Source organism: Perca fluviatilis, chromosome 20 (assembly GCF_010015445.1).
Source record: "Perca fluviatilis chromosome 20, GENO_Pfluv_1.0, whole genome shotgun sequence".
In the NCBI taxonomy this organism is placed as follows: Eukaryota; Metazoa; Chordata; class Actinopteri; order Perciformes; family Percidae; genus Perca; species Perca fluviatilis.
The window spans coordinates 15898551-15923678 of NC_053131.1; the positions used below are offsets into that span (position 1 = coordinate 15898551).

Sequence of the window (25128 nt, forward strand, 5' to 3'; positions counted from 1 at the left end):
TTTTATTGCATATGATTCCATCATTGTGATATTGCTTATTTGTCATGTATTCAAATTTGTTATCAAAAAATTATATTATACATTTAAATTTTATGTTTTATTGCCACGGTCTTCTTTTTTTTATTTTCATACTGGAATGACAAGACTACGACTCATTATATTAGATTATATTATGCCAATAAAGTTGACAAAAAGTGACTTTAAAATCGTGAGTTAAAAAAAAAGCAGTAAAAAAAAAACCTTCAAATTTGAAAGTCTGAAACAAGCTGAAATTACTTGAAATTGATTACTTGAAAACTAAACTAAAAATGCAATGAACTCCGTAATCTAAATAATTACGTACGAAACTGATGCACTAACTGTACTCCAGCAAGAATCATATTTTAAAACAGTTTAAAATGTTTACGTTGAGGAAAAGATGGTTAGCATGGAAAGATATCATAAACTGGATTCAACCTACATCATGTGTGCACAGAATGTGTCTCAGCCCACTGCGAGGTTCTGTATATACGACAATTATATTGTAAACTGCCGTATTGTCATTCCAACTCTATGTCGGTATATACTACCTCGTATTGCCTCACATTGGGGGAGCTCCTGCTCTTTCTTTTCAATCTCCTGCTATCTCTTCATCTTTCCCTCTATTCCTCCTTTGACAGCAGCTCTAGATTTAGACATACTTTTTTTGAGGAGGCAATTTTGCTAGCTATTTGACCTTTTCCATTTTCCCAAGGCCCAGCTCCAGATTAGATTGCTGCTCCATGTTTTGTAACTATGTGATTCGACCGCCTTTAAGATTTATTGTCACATTCCTTTACAGAATCCTTGTACGCAAGGTTATAAATGCCCTGTGTTTGATGTTAACACTGTGAGAATGTTAGCGTCTTCTATGATCCTTTGGTTCTTTGACAGAACTCATAATAGTGTCTGTGTTTTGCAGATCAGGCATGTTGATAACTGAATATTGTCTTCTGTTCTATCCAGTAAAATCTCTTTGGTATCCACTATGATTTTTATGCTTCCTCCTCTCTTGTCTTCAAGTGCTCCTCTTTTCTCTCTCTCTCTCACCTCTCCACTGTGTTGGAGCTGGTGTGTAAATGTAGCCTTTTTTTTCAAATAATGAGAGCAAGGGCACTTCATTAGCAGGAAGGGAGAGAGTAAGGAGGTAAAGTCAGGATGAGTGTTTCTGTGCGTTTGTGTGTATGCATGCAAGGGGTGGGTGCAAGGGAGGTAAGCAGCAGCGTGGCACTTCACTTGACAAGTATACTAATTACTCCTTTTCAGCAGAGAAGCTCCAGTCAGCCTCTGCCACAGTCTAATGGCCTGACCTACGAAGCCTCTCTCCATAGCAGAGCCTCCCCAGATCTACCATTACTACTGCTACACACACACACACACACACACACACACACACACACACACACACACACACACACCGAAATGTAGAGTCTCATCTCACCGCTATCAGGGAGAATCAGGTGGAAGCAGATCAGTTCTGCCCCAGTAACCTCTTCAGGGACTGGGCTCCTCCTGCACAGGAGATACCACCTCATATCATCAACTAGCACCAACACACCACCACAGATACTTAAAAAAAAAACACACATACACACACATTTTTTTTCTTCCTTCTTCTCATCTCCCACTTTCTCTCTCCTTCCCATCTTCTGTTTTTTTTTTCAATACGGGAGGATAAATTTAAAAGGAGTAAATTGGAAAATCAAATGAGGGCTTTAGGCAGCCGCAGAGATTTGCAGAGCTGTCGGCCAGCGTCGCAGAGCCTCATCCATCATGTCCCACAAGTAGTCAATTCCTCTAGTATCTGTAAATGTTTTCAGATATTAGCCAATTTATATGCTCCGAGATTCATCATGGAAAATCAGCTTTAGCGGTGCACATTATCAGGACCTGTCTCTCCCTTGCTCCATGAAGTTTGATGAACGAGTGCCCCTCCACAGCTCAATGGCTTGTGCATGGGGAGTGTGTGTGTGTGTGTGTGTGTGTGTGTGTGGGGGGGGGGGGTATAGAGGAAATAGATAAGCGCCCCCCCCTCCCACCCGTGGAAAAAAAAGTGGATTTTTAATTAATAAACAAACTTGCAGAGGAGCTCATCAGTGTCAGGGGCAATAACATTCGTCATCCGTTATTGTTTATTACGGTCCTCCCTCAACAAATGTTGCTATCTAATGAGGTTTCTCAACATTTTCTTGTGTTTGAGATAATGACTTTTTCACCCTCTTGGAGAAAGGATGAGTAGTTACAAATGACACAAGTATGCAATACGAAATCAACCCAAGGTTATGATGTTGTTACCTTGCTTTATATAGTTTATCTTGTTTTGGAGTTGCATATGAAAACAGGCTTGTGATTTGTTTACACTGGTTGTTTTCTTTAGCAAATCCCAATGGAGGCGTAGCGATTCACATCTCTTATTCTCCTCTTCTCTTTTCTTTTCTGTTCAGATGTTGACGGTGTGATACGGTGCCTTAGTCAGAATTTATACCAACATGGTACAATTACAGTAAATTTGTTGAATGTTTACAAGGTGCAAAGTCGTGCTGCAGGGCTTTGTTCTCTGTGTCTGGTGTTCTTCAGATTATGCTTTTTATTTTCCTGCACGTGTTTTATGTGTGCGTCTGTGTGTACCTTGAGTGTGTGTGTGTGTGTGTGTGTGTGTGTGTGTGTGTGTGTGTGTGTGTGTGTGTGTGTGTGTGTGTGTGTGTGTGTGTGTGTGTGTGTGTGTGTGTGTGTGTGTGTGTATTTAAAGAGCGGTGTGTGTGTGTGTGTGTGTGTGTGTGTGTGTGTGTGTGTGTGTGTGTGTGTGTGTGTGTGTGTGTGTGTGTGTGTGTGTGTGTGTGTGTGTGTGTGTGTGTGGCGCAGAGAGGAGCTCAGGGTGTCATAGAGAAGTGCTGCCGTGCAAGGCGGGGGCGTCTTTAATAAATGTATGCTGATGTTGGAGGCTGCAACGATGCGAGGGATGCAAGGGCCCTGTTGTTATTTACTGCTGTGTTTGTGCACAGCAGCGAATCCTGGGCCCACAAATGGCATTACAGCCTGTGATGAATGAGCATTAGGGTAAACTCATTTTAAAAGCATCCTGATTTATTAGCAGGCTGGCCTTCCATTTTCATCAGGTCAATGCTTGGCTGAAATTCCACAATGTCAGCGCCAAGGTCACCTCTTTATGGCTATTTTTAACCCTATCGCTCAAAAAGAGCAGGAGGATAGGATCCTATCACTTATTATGGCCATCTACCAAAAATATCAGGGAGAGAGAGAGTGTGTCTTGGAAGTGTGTGTTTGTGTGTGTTATGTGAGAGACCAAAATGTGGTAGTGGTCAACCCCCAATTATGAGCGCTAGTAAGACAAGAGCTTTAATGGCTGCCGTTTGCCTTCGGGGAGGTTTATTACACACTACTGTTTTGCAGAAGCAGCGTCAAATCTATAAAATGACCATTAGGAAGAGGGAAAAAATCAATCAAAATGCCATTAAAGTGGAATAAGTTGCCAATATTGCTGATGTGGTTGCGGGTCCTTTGATTTTCCTTCAGATTATTAGGCACAGTCGAGTAGTGACTTTGTTAAGGGAAACCAGTGTTGTTGGGGAGTAATATGTCTCCTGGCTTCATAAAGTTTGCTGCCTCATATTTCCCGCTTTATTGATTATCCATTATCATTTGTCATGAGGTGTCCTAACTCAAGGGGAAAATATAACCCTCTTTCTTCACAGCCGCCCGCACTGCACAGGAGCATGGTATGGATCTGCGTGTGAAGGTACCAATCTCTGAGAAAAATGAGCAAAGAAATAAAGCACAGCTCTGTGCCTTGCAGCACTAAGAGGGAGTGTGGGGGGTTGGGGGGGGGGGGGGGGGGGGGGGGGGGGGAAAAAAAAAAAAAAAAAAAAAAAAAAAAAAAAAAAAAAAAAAAAAAAAAAAAAAAAAAAAAAAAAAAAAAAAAAAAAAAAAAAAAAAAAAAAAAAATGGTGGGGGGGGGGGGGCGCCCCCCCCCCCCCCCCCCCCCCCCCCCTCCCCCCGCCAAGGGTTGGCCCCCCCCCCCTCCCTCCCTCCCCCCCCTCCCTTTTTGTTTTTTTCAAAATAAAAAAAAAAAAAAAAAAAAAAGGTTTTATTTGTGTTTTTTTTTTTTTTTTCTTTTTTTCTTCCTTTTTTTTTTTTTTTTTTTTTTGATCCAGTCAGCATTTGTAAATGTACACCCCAGTCTTTTTCAATTGCTCCTTTTTCATTCAGTTTTTTTTTTTTAAGCTAATCCATTTTCATAAATCTTCAAAAAAGCTGTCTTGTTTTTTAACAGTTATATACTGTGCACAGTTTATTAGATGAGCTGGGAGCTCTATTTTCAGTGTTGGTACAGGCACCAGCCATGCCTGAAATGTGAATAGAAACATTCCTTGTATTGTCTGCAATGCTGCAAGTCTGTCAGCACCATGTATCACTAAAATGGCGTGCCTCAACCATTTCGTCACACAATGATACAATCCATTTAATCCAAATCTTTTTAAGAAATGATTTAAGGAATTTTTTTGCTGTTGCAGTACCAGCGAATCAATCCAGCAGGCTTTCCTTTCTGATTTATAATGTTAGTAGAGCAAGAATGGGGGTGAGAGATGCAGAATAGTCAGCGTTCATAACATAGATAAACTACATGGGGCTCCTGTGCTCTGGACTGAAACATTTATCTATAGAAAATCTGTATAGACACCAAGCAGCCATCTAATGGACTAGTGTGGAAATACTGCACTAACAGTGGCATGGTGAATTACAGTATGTCACGCCTGTCTTTTGTCTCTGTGTTATCACTGTTTGCTCTCAATTTGATGCAGCAATTAGAATGTGTTTATTTATGTGTAGGTTAGACAAGCTATAATGTTTAATGTCATTTGCATACTAATATTTATATTTAATTGTTTCCTTCCATCTTGTGCCTTTCTGTCTTGTTCTCAGCCTCTAAAACAGTCCTCAACAGCATGCTTAAGGAGCCTTCGTTAATTCCAGACCAAATTTTGGCGAATAACATCTACCAGGTAAGTGTTAACTTTTAAAGTTAAACTGAAGTATTATAAGGATGTATTTAAAATTGTTTTGTGTCATGGAATTCTATATTTCTTTTGATTACTACAATTTAATTGTATACAATTTCATAACGTTTGTTGCCCTTTTCCCATGGAACAAATCTCCTTCTTAGGTACAGTGAGTTTTTAAATGTTATTGTACCACCTGGCTGACAGACGGCATCAGCCGCTCATGTTTGCTGATGAGGTCACGTGAGAGCCGGCGGTCATGCCTGCCAATCTGCCAGCATCTCCTGTGTTTTCTCCTTTCCCAGGCTTCCTTCCCTCACCTCCCTTACACCCACCCACCCTTTTCGCACGCCATAATATTTCTTCCCCCTCTTTTCAGTGCACAATAAATGACTGCTGTTATGGACCGCTGGTAGACTGCATCAAACAGTATCCTATCCCATAAAATTTTAAGCCTGAAATTGACGAGGAGCTATTGAAGGGGATGAGACGTGTCTGGCTTCACCTGACATAAAAGTTCTGCTTCACAGAGGAAGTGTTTCATCCTGCCTGCCATCCCACTATCACCGGTACAGCGGCTGGAAGGCGATGGAGGGAAGAGAAGGAGGAGAGGATTGGCTGATCTAAATGCATCTCCATGTGCACACAGTGGATCAGACCCAATGTTCTATGATTTAAAAAAAAAAAAAAAAAAGATCATTCATAAGCCTTGTGGTGGTAAATGTGTTTTTTGTTTGGTATTTCATTTAACCCAGATGTTGTTTTATTTTACCTTAATTACAAAAAATATCTTACATGCTGATTTTTAAAATCCTTTTTAATTAAATGATATTTAGTTCTGATGAAGCTTATGCCGTTCAGCACCATGGAGAGTTCTGGGCACATCGGTTTAACCTGAACTATTCATTTTAATCGCACATTTGTTTGTCTTTGCCCAACTGCGCATGCCCCTCCTTATCTAACAAGGGCTTGGCCTTGACTATAGGGGCAGAAGGGGACTCCAGGTTATTTAGGGGAAAGCGGCTGGGTAGCAGACCAACTATTTCCTGGAGGAGGAGACTTATTTAAATGAGTGTACATGGGTACATCTGTATGTTATTGTGTCTGTCCAAGCTTTCGTGTGTGGTGGTGCGGCTGGGTTGTTGTTCATAGCCAGTCAACCCTGTCCCACCATGCCCTCCTTCCACATCCCCCCTTTTTACCTTTCTTTTGCTGCTGTCTCGTCAGTGTCAATTTAGAGTCAGTTACTCCGCCACTGAGAGTTCATTATAACCGCCCGACTATGTGCTTTGAAAGAGCTCCATCCTAACATGAGAGGAATAGCTCTTAATGCATTTGTGCCAATAACCATATGGATGTATTAATTAGAATGCATTTGAGAGATTAGTGTTTGTCGAGGGCAGTATAATGGCATAAGAACTTTTTTTTTTCTCTCTTTTCGAAAAAGCAAGTTTTGCATATATGATATCCGGCCTCTGGAAATGCAGGATTCCTTTCTGTGGCATCAAGCAGCATGCATCCTGATGCAACATGGCATTTATTCTAAAAGCATTTTACTTCAAAGATTTTAGGGGAATGAGTGGAGCAGCCAGTGCAGGCGCTCTATGCATTTTGCCAAATTGGCATTTGTTTCTTCCTCATTTAGGTAATGCACTTTGGAGATTTGTTGTGAAAGCAGATTAAGGTTGACCTGAAGACTCTGATTGGGCTCTTTCTTTACATCGGCAAAAAAAAAGAGAAGTAGCTTTCGCTTTGCATAGTAAGCCAATAGTGGAGGAAAGGCAGATTTTTTACTTTAACTGTTGTCAAGCATACACACAGCACAGTTGAGCTTACATCACTTCACATCTATGCACCTATCTTGTTACCACAGCAAACTACGCTGTACTTTGTGGTTTCCATAGTAACCAATGTTACAGGTAAATTGCCTGATTCTATTGTGAGCAAGTTTTCTCATACATATATAAAATACTGTTTTTGCTATATGTTGGAATCCTTGACTCTCTTTTCTCAGCGCTATTGGCCAAGAGCATGAGGTGCTGCTCTGTGACAAACTGAAGGAGAAGAACCTTTCCTTTCTTGGTAAGCAATCTCTTGACCTTCTCATCATAATTCTAAAGTCAATCTAGTCATGCAGTGTTGTCTTTTGTCTAAGCTTAGTAAAGGAAAACCTATGACTGATGCAGTGGATGTTATCTCTCATTGATTCGCTAACAACAAGAAGCTGTTACCAAATATCTTTGGATGCTTACGCACCAGCATACAATGAATGTTTATAGAATAAACGTTTCAAAGGTAGGTTTTAATGTTTTGTTAGTTGTAATGTTTGATCCTCTCAGGTTGCTGTTCAGTTGTTTTTCTAAATTGAATAGAAATAAAAAGGGCAGTTTCTGGTTTTCTGGTTCTGGATTTATATCTTTGATCTCATCTTCTACTTTCCTAACACCATTATCTTGTTCCAACAATATTAAATCAAGGTAGAGTGTCCAGGTGTGAAATTGTGAAACAGGATTTTTAACCCTCCCTTCCTCCCATCACCTCCATCCCATCACCATCCCCTAGGTCAGATGAGCGATGGAGGATAAAAGTCATTCCCCCTGTCATTAAGACCATATCATTTATTTGAACCTGGAGTGCTGACCTTTCTCCAGAGCTGTACAGAGGACTGTTCTAAAACTGTCAGAGTTCGGGCGGCACAAGGGCCACTCAGGCAGCCCCACACCATCTGATAAATGGATTGGAAATGAGCTCCCCAACAGCAGGGATGGCCCATTAATTTTAATCAAAGGTGATGTAAAAAGGCGATCAGAGCCACATGACAATGTCAACAGCCCAGTAGGTTTGAATAGAGGCTCCCATCCCACCACATACACGTCTACACCCACATTACCACACCCAGGGTGCCCCTCTGTACCACAGGCCTGTGGCAGGCTCTCTGACCTCACTCAGCTCTCTTTGTCCCCCCTTGGCTGACGCTACCTCCTCACCACCACTGACACCACCCTCCATCTCTTCTCAATTCACTTCCATGCCCCATTAGTTGAGCTTGGCTGGAGACAAAGAGGCAGGCCCTTGGAACTGAATGACCTGGTCAGCCTGAGATTTAATGGAGAAATCAGGTGTTATAGGGATAATGGCTGAAGCGCACCAGAAGTCAAGGACAATGGCTGCGGCCTGTGCAGGCAGGGGTCAGGCTTACACAGGCTATAATGCCAACCTTGTCCCCTTGCTGTATATTTTATAAAGCTCTGCCAAACTGCAAACTGGAGAGCAGCTCTGTAACTGGGCTTTACAGGTTGTTTTTTTTGTGCAACGACAGCGAATACGTGGCAGATATAGTTAATGGTTTTACTGTGCTTGCTGTCCTCTACTGGTATTTCTTCTGCTTTGCTACTAAGGGATTTTGTTACCAGCGCCTTGGTGAAGTCTGTTAGGTTACCTGTCTGTGATTAATGCAACAGAACTTGTTTGGTGAAGAGTACAAATGCTTGCAAAGTAAGAGTCAGATGGTAAAATGTTGCACTTTATCTCCTGTAGATGAAAACCAACTGAGAGTTATGGGCTATGACAAAACACCCGACATCATCCTGGAGGTTCCCATTGGTTAGTATTTACATATATAACAGAACAATATTTCATATCTGAAATAAATGCCTGTTAACCTTAGCTACCTTGTTTCAAAGTGGATTATGCAGTTGTCAAAATATTGTCATGTCAACACCAGATTTTGTTTGTTTTTTGTGAATGACGGGAAAAAATCAAAGAAAATGTCACTTGTCCCTTCTGGATCTTGCTTGTGTGGCTTTCTTGTCGCTGGTTTTCTGAGTGTTGCTGTGTTTTTCTGTTTGTGAACAGCCGTGGAGGGACACATTGTACACTGGATCGAGAGCAAAGCTTCATTCGGAGACGACCACAGTCATCGCACCTATCTCAACGAACAGTTCTGGAGCTACTGGAACAGGTGAGGCTTCTCTTCGTATGCTCACCTCCTTTTATTCTGTTTTCATTCGCCTATCTTATCTTAATTAAACATATCATTCTGCAACTCCTATTTTCCCAGTTTGCTTTGTGTTTACAACTTCTCCTTTTTGTGACCACAAACCACAATCAGCATTTCCCAGTATTACAAAGGCAGCTCATATCTCTGTCTAACAACGCTAACCACTTCCTCCCTGACATAGGCCACACTAACACCATACTTCCATATGGTACATCTGTACATCACACTACTTCCACATCCCTCCTGTCAGTGGAGCCTTTTACAGCCTGAAGGGTCTTTTCTGTGAGCTTGATTGTTTTCCAGAGTACACACATTGTTTTGGAAGGGAAGCTGGGAAATGGGTGATGAATCCGTTGCATCTGTTGTCATGAGAACCTTTGGACAGGAACGGGCCCTCGTGGTCTAACCCTGGGAGAACAGAGGTGTGTGTATGTGTGTACATAGGAATGTGTGTGTCTCAATGCTAGAAATTAATAAGGCTCATAAAATTCATACTTATGTCATTGTCTCTTGAGAGAACATAATTTTGATCTAGATTATCTATACCCAGTCTACCCACAGAAAACAACAGCTTTATTTGTATTTTTTTCTCATCATTACAAAAGCATAGGGCTTACAAGGGGATATAAGGTTATGCCCCTTTTTATTTGGTCATTCATGTGATAGTTCTTAGTTTTAACATGTCCTATAGTGTCCCAACCATTGAATACATTAACGTTTACCCTATTAAATGCCAGCAATAAAGATATTAGCTATATGCCCCTGTCATACAAAGTGTCATCAGCCATTATCAAAAGATTTAGCACAATAGCCAAGTGTTATCTAGGCTTAATCTCTAAAGAAGAGTAGGGGTCACTCACACATGGTCTTCACATCCCTGCCTCCCTTGGCGCGGGGTTCCAGTCACCAGGTTGGAAAGTCGCCCACACTGCCTCCATTCCCCTCGCTGCGGCCCCGGCCCCCCTCAGCCGTGACGGCCAGCTGACATGTTGTGACATGGTGCTGGAGCGCCAGGAGGTTCCAGACCCCAGGCATAGCCGGACTCTCTCTTTCTCTCTTTGTTGTTGTTATCTTGGTGCATGTGCAGCACCAGATACAGCTATGTCAAGACTGAAAAGAAAATGAAAGAGAAATAATGGTTCCACATTCAGAAAGTGTTACACCTGCCAATAGATGACCGACCTACTGATTGTCACTCAGAAGCTGGCAGCAGAGCAACCATTTGATTTTAAGAGAAGATGACTCATCCCATATCATTGAGCAGTTAAAATGTGGGAGATGAGTTCAAGGTCATAATCAATGGTGTGTTTTATTTTCTCAGAGTAACATAGTTTTATTTGGAAATGGCCTGCTTAAGACAAAGGCTTTGTCATTTCTTTTCTTTTTTACTATTGTTGACGTCAGAAACTAAAAGTCACTGAGGTGTGAATTTAAAAAGGGGCAATCTTTGATGGTTACTATTACTTTGTTAGGCATCATTAAATATCACTTAGAAAGTTAGCGACAGTAAAAGGCTTTGCTTAAGCTCCAAAACATTCCCAGACAATGTTTAATGAGAAAGTACTTAAATGACGTCATGTCTCAGTCAGTCTAACTTAAAATAATGCAATAAATAAAGAAGAGAGCTTATTTGATTAGCATGAAATGAAGATCAGATGTCTTCATAAATATTTCATTGTGTAAGTCAGTGTTCTTTCTTAGTTTGGATTGAAGAAAGTGGCATTAATCTGTCTTCCTCTTTGCTCCTCGTGGCATTAGTTTACAGTAGGTCAAAATATCAGAATACTAACAGGCTGATTGGACGGGAGAGTTAGTCTGAGCCTTACATATTTGCCCACGGGTGTCTTTCATTGATATTCACTGGGGCGGCCTTGTCTGAGTGTATTAAGGAACTGACAAAGTAGATTCCATCATGTCAGCCAACAGCCCGGTCAGATAAACATTGTTGTGTCACAAAAGAAAAAATGTCAGTCCCTTCAGACCCTACCTTTTTCAGCACCCTTGTAATTTTTAATTGACATTTACTGCTGACATTTGAAAATGTGCCTCATCTTTCTCTTATTGTTAGACCTTATGCATTATCATCTAAGGTACAAGTGTGTGCGCACATGTGCGTGTGTGTGTGTGATAGCAGTGAATTTGGGGTCATCGCTTTGTAGCCGCAAAAATATAAACCAATAGAGAAATAGGGTACGAGAGAGTGATGGGGTGACATCATCCTCCTTTCACTTCTCATTAGTTGGTTTCAGTTTATGAGACGGGCCCTGAAGGGCTGATGTTTAGGGTGTTTCATTCCTTCATTCCTTAAACTCACATTTCAGCGCTTGACTCTAAACCTTTCGGTTTTCTTTTTGACTGGCCTTGGAATCGCACAGCGGTGTTTGTAATTACTTCATTGGCCCTGATTGACATTTCCAGCGATTTGCTTATTTTTCATGAATTCCCTCTTTGCTTTAACTGAGCTGCTTCACCCATTGCTTGTGTTAATTGTTCTCAGTTTGCCCTCAAGCATTGCAGAGTGAGCTATAGGGACATGTTTTTGTAGACGGAAAGAAAAAAACATAACTAATTTTCCCTCCAAAGCCCTCACCAACTGCATTTATCATCCAAACAATAGTCTTGCCAACACACTAACCCCATAATGAACCCCTCTTCAGTGGAGTGAGGGGTAATGACGCTTCACCTACAATGCTCCCAAGAAAAAAAAGAAGAAAAAAAAATGGAGAGAAAAACGGTCTTCTTGCAGAATCAAACGGCGTGTTCAGGCCCAGTGCCTGGATGAGATGGCGAAGCAGCAGCTATTGGTGTCTTCCAGCCATCAATCTTAGCTGGTGGCATTCCAGCGCCAGCGAGCCCTCTGCTCTGACGGATGTTCACATAATTGAGTTATCCATCTCGCCCAACTATCAGAGTTGCATAAAAATTATTCACCTGCTGGTGAATATTAAACACATAATGAGCCTCTTGTGTGTTTTAGGAGAAGTGGGTAAGGTTAAACACAGCATGTAATGAAATATCGACCCTTCTGTGGTGCCACCTTAACTGCCCCTCCTTGATTATGGCGTACTTAAATCAATTATGGTTGGCAAAGTTCCTTCCCTGACTCTCCGAGCAACTGAAGTTCTGCCCTTGTATTTGTGTGATTAGTTTAGATCATCAAATACTTAGTACCGAAAACATTTAGATATTCCTGAATATTTGCGCACTTTAATAACTGTTGAATTTGGAAATGATGTATAAATACAGATTAGGGTTTTTTTCATTGCTTTGACATTCAATTTTTGACCATGCTACTGTAGTGGTCCCTGTGATGTTCAGTTACTTAATATGTTGTTGTCAGTCCTTTTGTAAAACGCTGTGTATCTGGAATGGAGGACAAAAGACACCAGAGAAGTTTTGATACTTGATGGATGGATAAATAGATGGATCTATGGATCAATGGTTGTTCGTTCAATTGCTCATTGTCAGGATTGTACAAAACATACTCAAAAAAAACAATCAGTCAAAACATTAACTTTACAGCCTTTCACATCAAAGCAGTCACAAAGCAAACATCTAACAAAAAGGCCTACAACGGTTCCTCTTAAATTGATATAATGCTTTATTTGTCTAGTCTTTGCTTGTTTCAGTCTCACAACATCTCTTCTCTGAGAGTCCACTCTATTAATTTGTCAGATTATGAGGGATCATTGTGGCCCTTAATTGCCCTCCATGCAGCAGTTGTGTAACATGAAAGAATCAATAGAGTGAATCAGAATATACTGTTTACCACAAAATAGCTTTTCAGCAGCAACACTACTTTGCACTGTGGTATAGCAGATTAAAAGGGTAAATGTAGAGTTAAATTAATAGATTCAGAGCTTCTTCGCTGTTTGCGATTTCTTTTTCTTTGCTGTTTGCTATTTTCCCTCCCCCATTCCACCCAATCCAGCACAATGGACAGCCTGTGTGGAAATGAGCATGGACGCCAGCGTGCTCCCCTCCCAAAGTAAATCAGCTGTGAGATTCGTAAACTGCAAATGTGTCAGAGTTGAAAATGTTAGCACTCTTAATGGAGGCTTGAAAAGGTTAGATCTGATAAAAAGCTGTCAGCCGTCCACAAAAAATGATTTATAGCAATATAATGGGACAGTATGCCTCATTTCTCCCTCATATGAAATGGGGGTTAAGACTTTTGGGTTTGCTATTATACATCATCTGGCTTGACCACTTGGAAATTTGTTGAGCCTTGAATGCACGCACATGCATTGTGTTTCATCTGGCTCTTTTGTTTTAGTTGTTTTGAAAGGCATGCCCCGTTGTAATGTAGATAATTTATGTCCTCCCATAATTACAGACAGAAAATTCTCATGCTCCAAAAGTGCATATCGATCTCCATTCAAATGTGTTTTGCGCAAATTAGATTAGTGCTTGTCCTTTGTTGCAAGACTTTTTTGCACGCACATAATGGAAGCAAAACTACAATTAATGAGGAAGTCATAACTCTGTAGACTCTCAAACCAGACTGTTCCTACAACATCACTAATCTGCTCGCTGACACATTGGCTAATGAATAGACAAAAATCTGATTTATGTGATGTTTTATATTAGTTGACACAGCTCTTGAGTTCTTTGTGAACTTTTTCCAATTATAGGTGGAACTGTACGCTGTAGATTTTACAGCTGAAATTGCATGGTAATTCTGTTATATTTCGCAGAACCGTCAATCCAAATATGCGACATCAAATTAATTTTTTGATTCAAGATATTGCAGATTGCCATCCTGTTTTAATGGACATGTCCATCATTTTTTTGTTGAACTTTCAAAAGCAGTAACGACGGGAATGCTTAATTAATGACACACTGTGTTGTGGAAAACCCTTATTGCATTCAACTGCTTTTACCTTTATCTTTAAAAAAGGTTTTACTGTGTGCCTCGAACCTTAAGATGTGCAGATAGTTCGCTTTTACACGTATAACTTGTTAAATTGGAACAAAGGCATTTTCTTATATGTATAAATGCTTAAATGTGCAATAGTAGCATAAGAGTAATATAAGCAGCAGCAGGGCCATCATAGAGCCAGAGCAGATAGGGGATGTCACCTGAGAGAGGGCGCCCACAGGCCGCGCTGCTGCTGATCCAATGAGGCTGGACATTACAGGGCCATCCCCGAGGACAGGTACTGGCGCTTCTGGGGTGACAATGTGACACCTCCAAGACCTGTACCCTGCCACGCTTTACCTCACCTTCCGTCAGAGATGTGCACAACAAAGAGAGGGGGAAAATAAAAAAATTTAAATCTCCATTGCAACAGTGGTTGACGTGCACCTACCAGCAGTGTATTATTATTATTATTATTATTTTTATTGTGATGTTGATGAGGTGGCTTTTCACGGTTACAGGTTTTAAGGTTGTGAAGTTTTTAGTTACTTAATATGCACGGAAATTCTAGTTAGAGCTTAATTTCCTCTGTTGTTTGATAGCACAAATATCAGTTTTCCTGGGTAAGCGAAAGCGCCTCTGACATTGCCTTCCTCCTATTTATAGTTATGGATACCCCATGCAGTGTAGGAACGTGGCGCCTTTTATTGTTTCCTTTGTCATGACATCCTCTCCTAGAATATTCCACAGCGAGAAAAATCGCTATCCACAATGGTGGTTCCTTTAGGGCTTTGCGAGTGTTTGTTTTAGGGCACATCGGCACACAGAAGTGCAATGCTGGCCCCCAAAGCACAAGCAACTTGGAATATTAATGGCAAATGACAAGTCTGCTGTGATGCTTCAAGGATTTCATGCTTTTAAGGATGCACATTTGGGTGCATTGTTTAAGGTGTCTGGGGTGTAATCCGCACTCTCAGGTCTCCAGCAGCCTCAGGATTTAGCTCTGGTTAAGCCTCTATGTCTCCTATTTATTTTTGTAGGGTTGTATGTGTGCATTATCCAAATTTGTCATTTACCATTGAGTGTGAGAGCAGCTTTGACACGGCTGCTGTGTGTATAAACGAGGAGCGGGACAGAAAGCGGCACCCCAGCGATATATAACCCTTCTCCTGTCTTTCTGCTTGCCTGTGACACTGTGAGATGGAGAAGAAAGCCTCGAGTGAAATGAGGTGCAAGCATGTCTACTCCGTGAATTCCTGTTTTGCCATGGAACTTTTTAAAAGATTAACGTACATTTTTTGTCAGCTTTCACCATGTATGTCATCAGACCTACAGAGACACACGTCCCCCCGACGCCACCACCCCGCCCCCTCATTTGTTTCGGCCTCGCTGCCTTTTTCCCCTTCTTCTTTTTCCTCTACAGTGACCTCCTGGGTTTTATTCCAGGAAAAAAGTCAGCAGCATTTGTCAAAAGCCCAGAGAATGGTGGGCAATGATTAAAATTGCTCTTTGTAAAACTCAATCTAACAGGAGAATTCCGATGGCTGCCGGGAACCAAAAGACATTCGGGCCCACGTTACATTCAATGTGACATTAAACTTGCAGTGATATTTTCTTGACACAGAGATAGTCTGGACAAAAAGATTTTCTATACACACACGGCACTTGCTGTGCATCAAACACGAGCCTTTGGGCACACTTATTGCTGCTGGATATCTTCACATCTGTAGAAAGTTAAAGAGAGATAACAGGGGAAATAGGAATATAATCATAGGTATGTCTGTTATCAAACAAAGGTTGTGCTCTTGTATTTTGTTGAATCTATCATATCAAAGGCTAAAAGTAATTTAAGAGGATTTTTATAGCCGCATTCCAGCCACATATACACACCCGTTTAAGCTCTGTAGACATAAAGCTACCACACAAATATTTAATGCTTTCAAGGACCTTCTTTAATGAGGCCTTTTTAAGTATTTCATTTCGTGCACCTCCACAGCTGCTTCCAAAGCATCTTAACACCGCCCAACCGAAGGGCTTAATTGTGTCTTAACCCTTTCTGTAGAGCGGGATGAGGGAGGCCAGGAGTCATCAGATGATTCCTCCAGTGTCCTCCCAAGGCCTAAGGAGAGCATTGGACCATGAGTCCCGTAGCCTGTCACAGGAAATGAATGCAACCAAGAGAAAAAGAAAAGAAAAAAAATCCCAATTGAATGGAAACAAGCTGGTCTTTTGTTCTTCTATTAACCAATATTGTCCTGACATTGTGTTTTAAGGAATGACATTTGGTATAGAGAAAGAGGGCTTTTATTTTTCCATGGTTCACATGGATACAGAAGGAATGCATATTTTGGTTCTGGTTGTGCAATTTCATGGCATGGCATGCAACTTTTTGGGAAGATTTAGATTTCCTTGTTTTTTTTTCAGACTTTTGATTTTGTTGGGTTGATTTGTCTCACTGCGAGTAGCATTGCTCCATGTAGGTTACTTGTGTTTGTTTTTAATAGTATACTTCAAGATTTAATTAAACCTTTTTAAGAGCTACTTGGGTTTAAATCAGTGGTGTTTTACATTTTATTTATAACAGTTTAGCCATTTTATCTTTAGAATTTATATCTCAGCCAGCATTGTCTTGTGTATTTTTGAGCACAAACACAGTAAACCCTCTTTCTATTTTAGAACAAAAATAAATATAATATTTTTACCAAATGACAGCAAAGGAAACAATGCTTCATATTTCTGCCTTTGTGTTTAAAGAGCAGCTCTGTGTGTACCAGATAATGTGCTGGTACTCATGGTCCGTGGAGGCCCATCAGTCACCGTGTGGAGCTGGTCACTTGTGATAAGTGGTTCCTTATAGATAATCTAGACAGTGGGCTTCTTTTTATAGGCCCACTGTCCCTCACATAACCTTGTTTGTTTTGTACCGCCCATGCCCATTTTCCTTATTTTCCCACCTGATTTCACCTTCTTGTTTATCCTCTCTGTACATTTAAATCTTTTCATAGTCTTGTAACTCCCAACAAGTACTGATTATATTTCTGTGTAAACAATGGTAATCGGGAACTAATATATTACTGGCAGAAATGCAAACAGTACATGTGCATACACTTTTTTGCGTTTGTTGTACTATGGTAACCAGCATTGAGTGCTATGCTGGCTCAGTTTGACCTCTGTGTGTATTGACTGCCTAAAGATCCTGATAAAAATCTTTTGGTGATTTAGACCCGTCTATAACAAAGCTTTTGATATCCTGAACCAAGATGGCAAGGTTCTCCTCATTTTACCTGAACTCTTTACCTGGATGTAGTTAATAAGATGAGATGATTTTAGAGCCATGTAAACAAATCTGTATAAGCCAGCATCACCAAAACACCAATCAGCTTCTGTATCTGTTCCACATTAAATGACGTCAAAAGCAGCAATGCAGCAAATTTGCACCCTTTATTCTAACATTTAGTTAGGTAGGGATTAAAAAAGAAATTCCATTCACCATCTGACCTCATCCATCTCGCAAAATAACGGTTTAGATTGTTTGTTTCACTATGTAAGACCTATATCTGATTGTACCTCATGGCAGTCAGTTTGATTGACGTACCGTAAGTAACTGAATTTAAATACCAGATGAAGAGGTATTTGTTTTTGTGAACGTTTGCTTTTATATTTCAGTATTAATTCACTTCATTGTGTTGTTGCCAGAAACACTGAAAGAGATACAAGTACATCTGAGTCTTTCCTCACCGGCCTGGCATTTGTTAAAGAGCTTCGTCAGGACTCTCTTCCCCCATCTTTGTTCCCAGGCAGGCCTCTCCCGTCTCTGGTTTGAGTTTCACGTCTCGCGGCGGTCTGATTGCCTGATAGCTTAAACATCTCTGCCTGCCTATCCCTTAGTGGGAGTGTGTAATCAAAGACACATGAGCAGCCTGTGTCCAAGGGCTGACCTTCTGATTTTGCTCATCAATTCTGAGGGTTAATGTACAAGATCTATCAGGTCAACAGGTTTGTATCCGCAAGCTCTGTCAGGTCTATAAATGATTAGGGAAAAAAAAAATGCATTTGGCCACTGAACCCTATTAAAACTTCTTAGAATAAATGTGCACTCAATATGACTAATATATTCTTTCCACTCTCTTGTGTTAATAATGCTAATATGTTTTTTCTCTCTCTCTATTATGTATTTTAAATGAGCACCATAAACCAAACCTTTGTGACAAGGGCTTAAGGAGTTAACGGGGGTAACAATATGATCCAAATTCCAACTCCGTCCGCTGTCGATGTAACGTTTCATCATAGGCGGGAAGTTGAAACGGGCGATACTCAATCCTTTTCCTTTTGGACTGATGCAAGATAACAGAGGCATACATTTCTGAACAAGTGAAATATAAACTGCACAGAGTTTGGGGCTTTGAGATGCCCCCCCCCCCCAACCCCCCCTTGAACGGCCGCCACAGAGATGTCGGAGAAATCTATTTCTCATTTTGAGTGATATCTCCATCAGCTGGCACGTTCGCACCATGAATCTTCCCCCATGTTAAACCCCGAATCTGTCTCTTCAATGACGGCTGGTGTGTTTAAAATGACCACTCTTATTTTTTGTAATGGGCGTCTTTGTGTCATGGAGGTTACAAGTGAAAGGGCAGGATAGAGCTGTCTGGCGAAAGGCCTCTGATAGAAAGTGCCACTTCAATTTGAGCACAGCTGCAGTTAAGCCTGGCCTGGTTCACTGTCCGGCCCGACACTTCACATTCTCTTCTCCAGCGACTGGAATAGATGTGAAAACTGTTAACTTAAGACAGAGTTCTGGCCTGAGCAGTTCTGATCCCTTCCCCTTATTCATGGCTTATCTTCAGCTTGTTTTGTCAGGATTGCACACTGACAAAGACTGTCTCAGACACCATTTACATTTTGTTTATTCAAGTTTGCTGACTGTTAGAAGCCTCTCTTAAAACTTGGACTTAGTTTTTAACTGGAACAAAACATCACATGTATAAATATACTGTCATGCACCATTAAATGACATCTTACATTACTTTTTATATCACTTTTCCATTAGAGAGGCCATTGGACTACAGACTACACATCTACTAATTTGGTGATGAGGGGGTTTAACGGTTTGAGGAACTCTATCCCCAGAGCTGCTGACAGTCCTCAGCCCCCCTGAGTCCCAGCTAAGGATGGAGCTCGCGGTTAGAGAAAGACTACTGGCTCTGTTTTAAATATTCGTTGTGGTTTGAATTAGAATGGGTATAAATTCTCTGAATGATGATCGCAAAACATTTAGCTTCAGCTGCCCGGGTGAAACAAAACACGCTTGAGTAAAACTTTGAACTACTCTAACCTTTTTTTTTTTCTCCCACAGCCGTTTTGTTTTCAAATTGTAGTGCTGAGTTCATGGGAAACTCACTCCGGGGTTACCTGCGCCCCTGAAAAGTGATGGGGGGGGGAAGCATTACGGCCACAAGAATGTTTTTGCAGTTAGTTGAAATATTACTAACCTTGTCAAATGCCATTTTGAATGAGAAAGCAAACCTATTTTAATCAGGGTTTTAAAGGCAGGGCTTTTCAAACTGTGACTCAAGGAGAAAGGGGTCAGCTAATTGCAACGTTTGATGTCATGTTTGCTCTCTCTCTCCATTTTGATGCGAGTGCCTGAAAGCATGCTCGCTCCGCTGTACGTATCTCTATGTCTCTCACACACACACTTTATCACACACAGTCAAATGAAAAACTACTGAAAGGTTCGAGAGTTCTCAATGCTGTAATCTTCATAAAGTCTTTGCTTCTATTTCCTGTCAGCCCTTCTCTCAACTTCAACCTTCAACCTCTCCTCTCCTGCATCACTGCTCTACACAGACCTCACAGTGCTGAGAGTTACGGATCTTATTCATGACTTTGTGAATGAATGTGCATGGGAATGCCAGTCTATAAAAAGTAGGATATGTCAGTCCTTAGTCTACAATCCATCTCCCAGTTTTCTTGTTAAAATATGACCAAAGATACGTGCTCTCTCACCATCCTACAACAGGTTAATCTTCTAAACACACAGTCCCAAATCTATTTGGCTCTCATAATTACTGTTTTAACAACAGCAGGGGGGTGGGAGGTGGGGGGCGGGGGTAGAGGGATATACATTGTAAATTGTGTTTGACAAGGTGGGGTTAGTGTTTTTGTCGTGACTTGTCTTTAGTTATTACTCATACTTCCTCCTGCCATAGATAAGGTCTGCTGGTGAACATACCAAGGTGAGCGCTGGCGCAGGGCCCTTATCGCCAGCATTGATTTAGGGCAAGAACCCAGTGACAGAGGTCATTGTGCAGTAAAGCTATCCATCATTCAGGTTTGATTTCTGCTCCGACCTGTCTGCAAGTTGTCTACACGTAGGCGAGTCACAAGGAGTAGAGGCCACAGGAGGGTTAGACCGTTGGGAGGTGTGACGGTGTATTGAGGAGCTCTGGATAAGACTAACTGGACAAGAAGTCATCATTTTTAGGACGTTATTACAGGTTGACTCATATTTAAGAATTATGTTTAGATATAAGTTAGAATTAAGGTAACTGTGTAAACTTAATTTGATCCTCTAATTATTGTGTGGAATCCGCAAACTATTTGTCTTACATTTAAAGCTTTGGATGCTTATCAAAAAATGTAACCTTGAATTTGTTTTTCCACGGGTAGCTGATTCTTTCCACTGTTTAGCTTGCCACTCGCTGTAAATTCTCCATGTGTCCTAGACAATTTCTGTGTATGTGTTTGCTCACATTTTCCCCGATTTAAAAAAAAAAAAAAAAACTCAAGGCAGTTCTCAGCCTGTGGTAAATAAATTTGCAATCATAAACACAATTTTTTCCTCTTTGCAGGGGTATTTTTTCAGATGTCTGAAGATTTGTATTTATTGCTGTTAATGTTGTTAGTGGCCTTTGTGGCTAGACTTGTAACTTTTGGTTTAAATGTTCTATTTATCCTGGCTTCAAATTGTGGAGCTCAGATTTACAAATATGCAATGAGTCATATTATTGATTTGTCATGAAGATTATTTATTGCGGGGGGGGTTCACTAACTTTTGCAAAAGTTGGAAGCTGTCAGAGATTCTCCTGCAGTGATTGCGTGCAAATGGCTGTAAACTGGCCGTGCAGAATCCTTAGGGGAAGGTATTCTTGTATCTTGAGTTATGCTGAAATAGCGAGCTACAGTGGTGGTACTGCTGACTCCAACCTGCCAGAGGATAACTTAAGTAGCTAATTACACTTCAGTCTGTAATCAAATCCATGTCAGGTTGTCTGAGAACCTGGATTTGTGTGGTGGATTTCAGTTAAATACAGGGGCAGCTTAAACATTTTATGGTTCTCTCCTTAAATTAAAGTTTATTTCCGCAATCCCCTCTAAAATGTGTCATATCCCATTACGCAAATTTGGATATGGTAAATTAGCAAGGAGAGTGCTTACGTTATGAATATGTTTACTTTTTTTGTGCTGTGTGCAGAGGGTTAGCTTGCTGGGGGTTGGGGGGTGTCTTTAACTCTAAAAAGTTGTCTTCAATTTTCTCCCCTCGCAAGATGATATGTTTTTGCAATTCAAATATTTGCTCATTCTCTTCTCCGTTGCAAAGCTTCCTTTGAAGCGGAAGAGTTCTATCAGGACCAATGACAGTGTGAGTGTGCAGCGTGACAGTGCAAGAGGCAGTGCTGGACTATTTCTAACTGCATATTTAAATAGCAAGGAAATCCAGAATCAAAAATGTATGCAAATGGCGGCATGTTTTGCATGCTGATATTTTTATGATTTGGAGCTTGCATATTCAGGTGGTGTTCAGTACGTGCCTAGCTTTAGCAACATTAATCAGAATTACTTAATGTCTTCACCACATCCTTGATCTCCCTCTAAACAAACATTCCTGGGGGTGGAAGGCCTGCAATTTGGCAGATTTACTTTTAAGAAAGCTGTGCTTAATGTTTTAACGGACTGTTTTAAGTGGAAAGACGTACTGAAGACCTTAGGCTTCATAGGAAAGTGTATAACCCAGAAACTCTCAATACTTCCTTCCTAATATGATGATTAACCACAGCTATATATATATAGATATAGATATATATATAGATATAGATATAGATATATATCTATATATATATAGATATAGATAGATAGATAGATAGATAGATACACATACATACATACATAATACCAGTTGATATCTGTTGCAATCGTTAATGCGTTTTTTTAATCAGGGCAGCAGTTTTCAGATTACATTATGTGCTTACATAATTGCAAAAGGGTTCTCGACTGTTGTAGAAAGAAGTGGCTGATCTTTAATGCAATATCTACATTGCCCATTATCAGCAACCATTCATCCAATGTTCCAAAGGCACATTCTGTTTACTAATCGGATATCATTTTAAAAGGCTAACTGAGAAAACGTTGGAAAACCCTTTTGCAATTATGTAAGCACATAATGTAATCTGAAAACTGCTGCCCTGGTTTAAAAAAACAAACAATGCAACAGATCTCAGCTGGTATTCTGTCTATAATGGAATGGAAAGGTCTAAGTGACCCAAAGTTTTGATATATACATATATATATATATACATATATATATATATATACATATACACACACATTACAGGCCAAAAGTTTGGACACACCTTCTCATTCAATGCGTTTCCTTTTTATTTTCATGACTATTTACATTGTAGATTCTCACTGAAGGCATCAAAACTATGAATGAACACATATGGAATTATGTACTTAACAAAAAAGTGTCAAATAACTGAAAACATGTCTTATATTTTAGATTCTTCAAAGTAGCCACCCTTTGCTTTTTTATTAATAAGGGAAAACATTCCCCTAATTAACCCTGACAAAGCACACCTGTGAAGTGAAAACCATTTCAGGTGACTACTTCATGAAGCTCATTGAGAGAACACCAAGGGTTTGCAGAGTTATCAAAAAAAGCAAAGGGTGGCTACTTTGAAGAATCCAAAATATAAGACATGTTTTCAGTTATTTGACACTTTTTTGTTAAGTACATAATTCCATATGTGTTCATTCATAGTCATGAAAATAAAGAAACACATTGAATGAGAAGGTGTGTCCAAACTTTTGGCCTGTACTATATATATATTATATATGCCTTCCTCATGTTGTATAGAGAAAAGACAAGAGAAAAACTTTAATGAAGATTTTAGATGTATGCATTATATTGAACATACAGTATGCACAATGATGCAGTGTGTGGGAGCTTTGGGAAATGTACATGTTTATGCAATGAGCAACCTATCAAGACAAAGCCCTCGAAATGGGCCTTAAGGTATTGAAAATACAGTATAAAATAATTAATTGAATTGTCATTTGTATGAGCAGCCCTTGCTCTCTGCACCCTATAATTCCAACCTCTTTCTCCCCCTTCCCCTCACCACATTTTTTCCCTTCTTTTTTTTCTAAACAGCAATTAATCTCATTTTTAGTCCAATTTCCAGCCCTCTGTTGGAGTCAGAGCGAGTCCCGTGTTTTGTTCCTATTTGGCTTGGTTCCTCTGCATAGTCATTAAGGGCCCAATTAATGTCACCCTTTAGCTGAAGAGTGCTCATTTTTATTGGGGAGCTGACAGTCACCGCCATGAGTGCCGCAGTGTAATATGCATTAATTGCCCCGTAACACTGGTAATTACCAGTTCTTCAAGCCTCTCAGTAAACTGTCATGCCCAGACACGACTGCTTTGAAATAGATTACTCATTAGGGGGACCTGCCCTGTTTTCCAATGGGGGCTCGCTGGGTTGGCATAAAGATGAAAAAAAATCTGGTGCTTGAACAAATAGTTGCCAAGAGCAATTTCCTATTACAACTTCCCGGTGACAGCTTTTCTCTTTCTTTCACTCTTTTTTTCTTTTTTTCCTCAGATGGCATTCCAGCCGTCACTTAAGGTAAAGATCAGAAGTGGAGGTAGATGTCCATCACGGACCTCGCTGATAGCAGTTGGTTTTGTCTTCTCGTCCCAGTTTGACTCCTTGAATGAAAATGTGCCTTGGGATTTCACTATTAAGCATATTGCCTGGGTTTTAACTAAAATCTTCAGTGTTGATTGTATTTTGTCCTTTTTTTCCCCCCTGCCTTTGTACAACACTGCCTGGAATGCCCAGAGACTAGTATACAAGCGCTGCATTGAAAGTGTCAGCATTGTTGCTTCATGTGGGGCATTTCTGGGCCTCTGTACATAAGATCAAGGCAGTGTTGATGTAAAGTTCTTGCTCAAATACTGAGGCTAACTTTGCACAGGTCTTGTGTTTGCAAACTGTGGAATCTTAAACATAAGCTTGTGCTTCACGGTTGCTGAAACGTGTCCCGCGTACCTGGAGAAAAGTAATTGATAGCGAATGCAAATATATGAATTTAAAGAAACGGTTAGAGGACAAAAGGAGGGGATGTAGTGTGGGTGTCACCGTTGTTCTGTGATAAGATATTATAAAGGAGACACCAAATCAAACAGCGTTAGCTATCGCACATCCTCTCTATAGAAAAGGTGTTGGCCTGTTTAGTCATGCTAGAAACAATATTTAGATTTCACCACAGCTTTGTAAATGCTCCAAGTGTGCGCTGGCCCCCTTCCTCTCTGGTCCCTTTTCTTTATTTCTTTCTTTTTTTACAAAACACTTTTGTGTCATTACCCATTTACCATAGCAAGGAAAAGAACAGAATGTGAAGACCAAGGAAAAGCCTCTCACACACACACAGATAGTAAACCCATGCATGCACACACAGAGCTTCTCAAAGGTGCTGCTTTTGTTTTATCTCCCTTATAGCACCTGCTTCAGGCAATCTGCTCCCACTCGTCTCAAATGAATTTTGTCACAGCCTTTTAGATTCTCAGCCAGCGATGCGCTAATGAAAGGAGATAGTACAATTTGAACTGACCAGGTAGCAGCCAGCAGTGCACAGCTGAGAGCAAGGGATGGGGACACACCCCTCCTTGAAACAAAAGACAAGTCAACCGTCTGCTGATATACCCATTACCCTTCTCATTAATACCCTTCAGACCTCGGCGTGTGAGTTTGTGTGCGTCCGTGTGTGCTTGTGCGTGCGTCTATCTGTTTGTGTTGGTCGAGCACTTATCGAATTGTTTATGACAGGCCTAATTGGGCTAATTGAAGACATTAAGATTACCTGTCAGCTGTGTGTATCCAGACTCCCTGTCTGTCTGACAACTCCTGACAAGTGAGGGACCCCCGTAGCATCCGTCATGATGG

The 25128-nt window shown here is 40.6% G+C and overlaps 1 protein-coding gene across 2 annotated transcripts in view; it reads left to right on the forward strand.

The window, feature by feature from the left end:
* The window catches only part of cdin1 (CDAN1 interacting nuclease 1), a 54342-nt gene that overhangs the window by 18183 nt on the left and 11031 nt on the right, over positions 1-25128 (forward strand). For both annotated transcript variants that reach the window (XM_039785826.1, XM_039785827.1), the window contains 5 exons: positions 4960-5039; positions 5416-5465; positions 7051-7118; positions 8574-8639; positions 8892-8997. In XM_039785826.1, coding sequence (XP_039641760.1) covers positions 4960-5039; positions 5416-5465; positions 7051-7118; positions 8574-8639; positions 8892-8997 — 370 coding nt within the window. The remainder of the gene's footprint in view (positions 1-4959; positions 5040-5415; positions 5466-7050; positions 7119-8573; positions 8640-8891; positions 8998-25128) is intronic.